Below are 7,566 nucleotides of genomic sequence, written 5' to 3' on the forward strand. Positions count from 1 at the left end.
AACGCCAGGAGTTTGGATCAATCCACACAAGAGGAACTGGGGGGAAAACAGGATTTTGAAGAATGCAAAATGCCAACTTATTCTAAATTTTACAACACTTAAGTTAACATTACTAACCAGGAGTTAAAATACAGAATACAGATACATAAAAAGATTAAAAGTCCTGTATCTTGTTTACAAGCACAGAAAAGTAACCTTCAGAGAAGTATGTTCCTATCCAAAAACAATATATGGTGGCCACTTGACTCACACTCTCTAAAGAAATAAAAGGGATTGTGTAGAATTGTTTATGTACCTAAAGATGTGGGTTCCCACTCACTCCTATCTCCCACCAGTATCATTCCTTCTCCCTGCCATCCAGGTTGGTCCAAGACCCAGACCATCACATTTCAGATTCATTTCTTTAACTTCAGCATCATCCTTGTTCTCACTACTCTGTCTTCTCTTTAATTATATATCTCTTTAAAAAAAAGAAATATTAAATCCTTAGATCCCCTAGATACAGGCTTTCAAACTTTTGACTACAACCTACAGTAAGAAATGCATTTTATATCTGGAGTCAGTGCACACACACAAAATTATACCTGTAAAACCTACATAGAAGTTTATCAAAACATTTATCCTTACTGTATGTGATAGACTGATCTTATCCATTCTACTTTCTTTTTATTGTTGTTGTTGTTCTTGTTGAGATGGAGTCTTGCTCTGTCACCCAGGCTAGAGTGCAGTGGCACAATCTCGGCTCCCGGGTTCAAGTGATTCTCCTGCCTCAGCCTCCCAAGTAGCTGGGACTACAGGCACGCACCACCACACCCAGCTAATGTTTGTATTTTTAGTAGAGACGGGGTTTCACCATGTTGGCCAGGATGGTCTCGATCTCTTGATCTTGTGATTTGCCTGCCTCAGCCTCCCAAAGTGCTGGGATTATAGGCTTGAGCCACTGCGCCCAACCTCTACTCCACTTTTTTAAAATTTTTATTTATTTATTTCTTTTTGAGAATGAGTTTTGCTCATTGCCCAGGTTGGAGTGCAATGGCGCAATCTTGGCTCACTGCAATTTCTGCCTCTTGGGTTCAAGTGATTCTCCTGCCTCAGCTCCCAAGTAGCTGGGATTACAGGCATGCACCACCACGCCCAACTAATTTTTGTATTTTTAGTAGAGACAGGGTTTCTCCATGTTGGTCAGGCTGGTCTCAAACTCCCGATTTCGGCCTCCCACCGCGGCCTCCCAAAGTGCTGGGATTACAGGCGTGAGCCACCGCGCCTGGCTACTCCACTTTTTTTTTTAATGCTGTTGACCCAATTCACAGTTTGAAATACATAGAAAAGGTACACTGATTCAGTTCTTTGTGTAGCACTATAAGCAAGTGGCTACGAGTTCTGCATCAGACTCTCTGGATTCAAATACCAGCTCTACTGCTTGTGCCAACCTCTCTGCCTCAGTTGCCTTGTCATAGGGCTAAGATAAATGTTTACTTGAAAATTGGAAGATGAACCAAGACCATCCACGTAAAACTTTTAACCCATTAAAAAGTATGGTCATGCATTGCTTAATAAATGGGGATACATTCTGAGAAACACTTGAAAAATGCAGTTTCATATCACAAACATTGAAGGAAGAGAGTGCTTACACAAACGTAGATGGGATCACCTACTACACACCTAGGCTACATGGTATATAGCCTATTATTCCTAGGCTACAAACCTGTACAGCATGTTACTGTAATGAATGCTGCAGACAACTGTAACACAATGATATTTGTGTACTTAAAGAGATCTAGGCCAGGTGGGATAGCTCACGCCTGTAATCCCAGCACTTTGGGAGATGAGGAGAGGAGAGGGGAGGATCACTTGAGCCCAGGAGTTCGAGACCAGTCTGGGCAAAACAGTTAGACTCTGCCTCTATTTTTAAAATACAAATAATAATAATTTTAGAAAGACAACTAAACATAGAAAAGGTACAATAAAAACATAGTAGAAAAGACTTAAGATGGTATGTCTGTGTAGGGCACTTACCATGAAAGAAGCTTGCAGAACTGGAAGTTGCTCTGGGTGAGTCAGGAATGCATGGTAAGTGAATGTGAAGGCCTAGGACATTACTGTACACTACTGTAAACTTTATAAACACTGTACACTTGGGCAACACTAAACATACTTTCTGTCTTCAATAATTTCAGCTTAATGTATTTAAAACTTTGACTCTTTTGTAATAACAGCTTAAAACAAAAACACATTGCACAGCTATGAAAAATATTTTATATCCTTATTCTATACCTTTTTCTATTTTTAATTTTCTTAATTTTTTTTCTTTTTACTGAGGCTTCAGTGCAGTGGTGCAATCTCAGCTCACTGCAACCTCCACCTTCTGGGTTCAAGTGATTCTCCAGCCTTAAATAGCTGTGACTATAGGTATATGACACCATGTCCAGCTAATTTTTATATATTTAGTAGAGATGGGGTTTCAACATGTTGGCCAGGCTGGTCTCTAACTCCTGACCTCAAGTAATCCGCCCACCTCAGTCTCCCAAAGCGCTGGGATTACAGGTGTGAGCCACCACATCTGGCCCAATTTTCTTAATTTTTAAATTTTGTTAAAAACCAAGACATGGGGGAGAGGAGAGGAAAAAACTAAGACAAATAAACACATTAGTCTAGGCCTACACAGGTGAGGATCATCAAGACATCACTAGACAATGGGAATTTTTCAGTTCCATTGTAATCTTATAAACCACATTGAATGAAACATCATGATGTAATGCATGATTATATTCAATTAATGGCTTACAATAATCTTAAATGGGCCTGGCATGGTGGCTCATACCTGCAATCCTAACACTGGGAGACCAAGGCAGGCAGAGATCCCTTAAGCTCAGGAGTTCGAGACCAGCCTGGGCAACATGGCAAAAAACCACCTCTACCAAAAATACAAAAATTAGCCAGGCATGGTGGCACAAGCCCATAGTCCCAGCTACTCAGGAGGCTAAGGTGGGAGGATCACTTGAGTCCAGCAGGCTGAGGCTGCAGGGAGCCGAGATTAGCGCCACTGCACTCCAGCCTGGGCAGCAGAGCCAAACCCTGTCTCAAAAACATGAAAATAAAAAAAATAATAATAATCTTAAATGGTCCTCTCCATGGACTTTTTTTTTCTGAGACAGGGTCTCCCCATGTTGCCCAGGCTGTTCTCCGGAGCAACAACTATCCTCCTGCCTCAGCCTCCCTAGTAGCTGGGACTGCAGGCACGCCACAAAACCTGTCTTTATATTGTGGTAAAATATACATAAAATTGGTCATTTTTAGCCATCTTGAAGTTACAATCCAGTGGCATTCACAATGTTGTGCAACTATCACCACTCTCTAGTTCCAGAACATTTTCATGACTCCAAAAGGAAGCTCCATACTTGTTAAACAGTCACTACCCATCTCCCTCTTCTCGCCAGTCCCTCACAACTACTAATCTGCTTTCTGTCTCTACATCCATGGACTTTTTGTTTTTTGAAATGGAGTTTTGCTCTTGTTGCTCAGGCTGGAGTGCAATGGTGCGATCTTGACTCACTGCAACCTCTGCCTCCCAGGTTCAAATGATTCTCCTGCCTCAAATTCCTGAGTAGCTGGGATTACAGGGACCTGCCACCATGCCCGACTAATTTTTGTATTTTTAGTAGAGACTGGGTTTTCCCATGTTGGCCAGGCTGGTCTCAAACTCCTGACCTCAGGTGATCTGCCCACCTTGGCCTCCCAAAGTGCTGGGATTACAGGTGTGAGCCACCGCGCCAGGCCCATGGACTTTTTAAACACTAACACTTGACCAGAACAGGTTTTTGTTTTTGTTTTTTGTTTTTGAGACAGAGTCTCCCTCTGTCGCCCAGGCTGGAATGCAGTGGTGCAATCTCGGCTCACTGCAACCTCCTCCTCCTAGGTTCAAGTGATTCTCCTGCCTCAGCCTCCCAAGTAGCTGGGATTACAGGTGCCCGCTACCACGCCCAGCTAATTTTTTTGTATTTTTAGTAGAGACCGGGTTTCGCCATGTTGGCCTGGCTGGTCTTGAACTCCTGACCTCAGGTGATTCGCCCACCTCGGCTTCCCAAAGTGCTGGGATTACAGGTGTGAGCACCGAGCTGGGCCAACCAGAACAGTTTTCTAATGTGGAATGATGTGTTCTTTGCAGTCATTAATCCTCTTTAGATGAATCTTCACTCAGGAGATATTTCTGCTAACCATTTCTCAAGTAAATCTGTGAGTCACTTTAGGTAATTCTGTGACCTATCTCAGGGTCAGAAATCCCTCTCTCTTTGGGTAATTAGATCCATGCTAGATTACAAAACACTGTCCTATGAATTCTCTTAGGGGAGGGTTCCCAAAGCCTGGCCGATGCTGTGGAGTAAACCACTTTCTGCGTCTGCAAGGGGTAAAATGAGCAAGACCTTAAGACATTTCATTACATTGTGGAATATCACACACACACACACACACACACACACACACACACACACACTTAAAGCCCTAGACCTCCAAAGAGCTGAACCCACAGAAAACTGAAAGTTTATTCTTCAGTCTTTGCATTTTGAAATTGCTTCTGAGATTCCAAACTTTTGCAATCGAGGGGTAAAAAAAGTGAACTTGGACACAGAACTGTAAGTCATTCCCGGTTTTAGAGTGCAGCATCATTTCCTTTTGGGGCCCCGCCTCTTTCGCCTTCTGATTTCCCACCCTTCCTTTGGAGTGTGGAAGACTGGGCAAAAAATAACTTTCTTTTTCCCAGGGTCTATTGGGTGGAATCGCTCCACACTCCTTCAGAGAAATAACTGGGGCAGGGAAATTGCCTTTCCAGCGCACTGTTTTTATTTCAGAAAACAGTGAATGGCAGAATGCTTCTTAGGCCAAAGAACTAAATGTCACCAAGATACACGGAAGGTGTAGACTGGAAAATAATGTCTTTGGTCCCAGCTGTAGAAGCCAGAAGCTTTGTTTTAAATATAGACCAACACTGCTTCTCCAGCCAACAGGCAGCAAAGTCCCCATTTTCCACTCTCCATCACCCCACCTTGCATCCTACCCACACTGATTGCATCCCCACCCTCTGGGTGAAAAGCCGACACGCCTCAGATGCTAACAGCACCGGGTCAATCCGGCTTTATTTTAGGGTGGGAGGGTGCGGGGATGAGACTGAGTCCTGGAACCCAGGGAGCCCTCCGAACCCGGGAGTAGCTTCACTCCAAAATGCGGGGTTGGGGGTGGGGGGAGGAAACAGATTTCAGCAGCAAACTCACCCAATCAATCTCACACCTCAAACTCCGGGGAAGCCCGTGCTCAAAATTGTGCCGAATTTTGTAAATGTCCTGAACTGGAGTAAACTTGAGGTGGACAAAAGAAAAGTACAACTCTAAGACTCCGATCCCCTGGCAAATCAGTGAGAGTGGAGGTCCCCGAGGCTGCGGGGAAGGATCGCGCCAAGGCTTCAATCCAGATATACACCCGACAATGGGCTCTCAATAAGGAACTACCCAGGAAGCCGTCGCCCCAGTAAGTGCCCAGGTGATCCTTATCGTGGGCAAGTTTGGAACCGCAGGTGCCCCGAGAATCCAGCGCTGGGCGCTCAGGCTAGAGGGCTCCAGGCTCTCGTCCACGCCCACCCGGGGCGCTCTAGGAGGGCTGCGCGCTGGAAGCGGGAAGGGCCCCTGAAAGGCGGCTGCAGCGAATCCTGGGGCTGAGAGGTCGCTGCCACCCAGGGCGCCCCGACTGTGCCCCACGCAGGGCCTCAGCAGGGCGGCGGGCTAGGGCGGGTTCGGAGGTGACAGCGCCCCGCTCCCTGCGCCAAGAGTGAGGCAACTCCGGAAACTTCCTGGAGCCGCCGTGCGTTTCCTGTAAGCACCGCCCCCGCCGCCCGCACGCCAGAGCAGCCCGCGGGCGCACTGACCTGAGATGGTCTCCTGGTAGCCCTTGGTGAAGAATTGCATGGCCGAGGCCGCCCTCCAGGGCGTCTTGAGCAGCCCTTGCCGCTGGGGGTTCTCTCCTAGTGAGCTCAGGATGGACGAGTAGGCGGCTGCCAGGTTGGGGAGGTTCAGCTCGTTATCCTCCTCGCTGCGGGGTCGCTCGCCCTTCCAGCCGTCCGCGGGCTGCGCGCTCTTGGCCTCGGGCCGCGTGGACTTCTCCGCCGGCCTGCTGGGCCCAGGCCGCGGCGGATCCCGCTCGGAGAACCCATTGCTGCACCTGGCGCCCTGCGGCTTCTCCGCCGGGACCCGCACAGGGCCCTTCTCCATGGACCCGCCGCAGCCGCTGCCGTTCGGGAAGTACCCCGGCGCGCTTCGAGGTCTGCGACTAAACTCTGCCGGTGGCCGCGGACAATGGGCTGTGGCCGGAGTCACCTGAGGAAGGTACGCGACCTGTTTAGGTCACACTCCGAGCCGGAGACAGCCACAGGCTGGAAAGCCCGGTCGCGCCTCCTTTTTATGGCCCGGCGGCTCGGCCGGCGCCGCGAGGCGCTCGCATTGGCCGGCGCCGCCTTGCGTCATGGCTCTCGCCCCGCCCCTCGGCCGCCCGCCCCCGGGGTCCCCAGCCTGGGTCGCGGCTCTGGAGAGGCCCACAGGGGTTCGGAAGCGCAGGGAGGGCAGGAAAAGGGCGCCGGCCCCTAGGAACCGGCGGGACCCCTCCGCTTATTGCGGAATGAGCCGAATCCGAAAAGAGGCAGGCGCCCAGCAGCTGGGACCTCGGTGGGAGAGACTGTCTGGGCTCCCAGTCGCCCCCTCTGCAGGCCAAGAGGGCGCTGCATTGAAGGGCTCCGGTCCCCTCGCCCAGTGAAAGATCAGCAAACAGGTGGCCTTGCCTGGAGAGACCGAGTTTAGCCACCGATTAGGAACCAGCTCTTAAGCTTTCAAGGCAAGAGAATAATGTGACTTCAGACTCTTGGGTTTAGTTAAAAACGCACCTGCCACCTAGGGGCCAGGTGGCACCGCTGTCGGGACCAGTGTCACATCAGGTGGCCCTTATGTGGGTCCCTATGTCTAGAAGGATAGTATTTATGGTTGCTAGAACTTTGATCCTGGAAAAATTGATTTGCAAACGAAGATAGGACTTTCACTTAAAATCCATTTCAGGTGGTGGCTCACGCCTGTAAACCCAGCGCTTCCGGAGACCGAGGCTGGAGGATCGCTTGAGGCCAGGAGTTCGAGTCCATCCTGGAAAACATAGCAAGACCTCATTTCTATAAAACCCTTTGCATTTTCTAGAAACGCAGTTGTGCAAATTTAGTGCTCAGTTGTTTTACAGTTCCATGCAAAGCTTCTTTCCCTAGATGTTAGTACCAATTGTGAAATGCTATTCACCACCTGAACTCTTAACCAGTGACATCTGCTGTAACTGTTTTCTTTGAGATTAAAAAATGGACCTTTTTCCTCACTTGAGGGATTATCTCATAATGCCAAAGGTGAGCTTTAAAACATGTATCAAAATAATATATATATATATATTAGGCTCACTTCAGCCTCCACCTCTGGGTTCAGACGATTCTCCTGCCTCAGCCTCCCAAGTAGCTGGTATTACAGGCACATGCCACCACACCAGGCTGATTAT

The 7,566-nt window shown here is 48.4% G+C and overlaps 1 protein-coding gene across 2 annotated transcripts in view; it reads right to left on the reverse strand.

Moving 5' to 3' along the window:
* GCH1 (GTP cyclohydrolase 1) overlaps positions 1-6,477 on the reverse strand; it is a 52,769-nt gene extending 46,292 nt beyond the window's left edge. For both annotated transcript variants that reach the window (XM_030931317.1, XM_010372043.2), the window contains exon 1: positions 5,915-6,477. In XM_030931317.1, coding sequence (XP_030787177.1) covers positions 5,915-6,257 — 343 coding nt within the window. In that variant the 5' untranslated portion in view covers positions 6,258-6,477. The remainder of the gene's footprint in view (positions 1-5,914) is intronic.
* Positions 6,478-7,566: the final 1,089 nt, after the last annotated feature.

This window comes from Rhinopithecus roxellana, chromosome 5, assembly GCF_007565055.1.
Source record: "Rhinopithecus roxellana isolate Shanxi Qingling chromosome 5, ASM756505v1, whole genome shotgun sequence".
NCBI lineage: Eukaryota > Metazoa > Chordata > Mammalia > Primates > Cercopithecidae > Rhinopithecus > Rhinopithecus roxellana.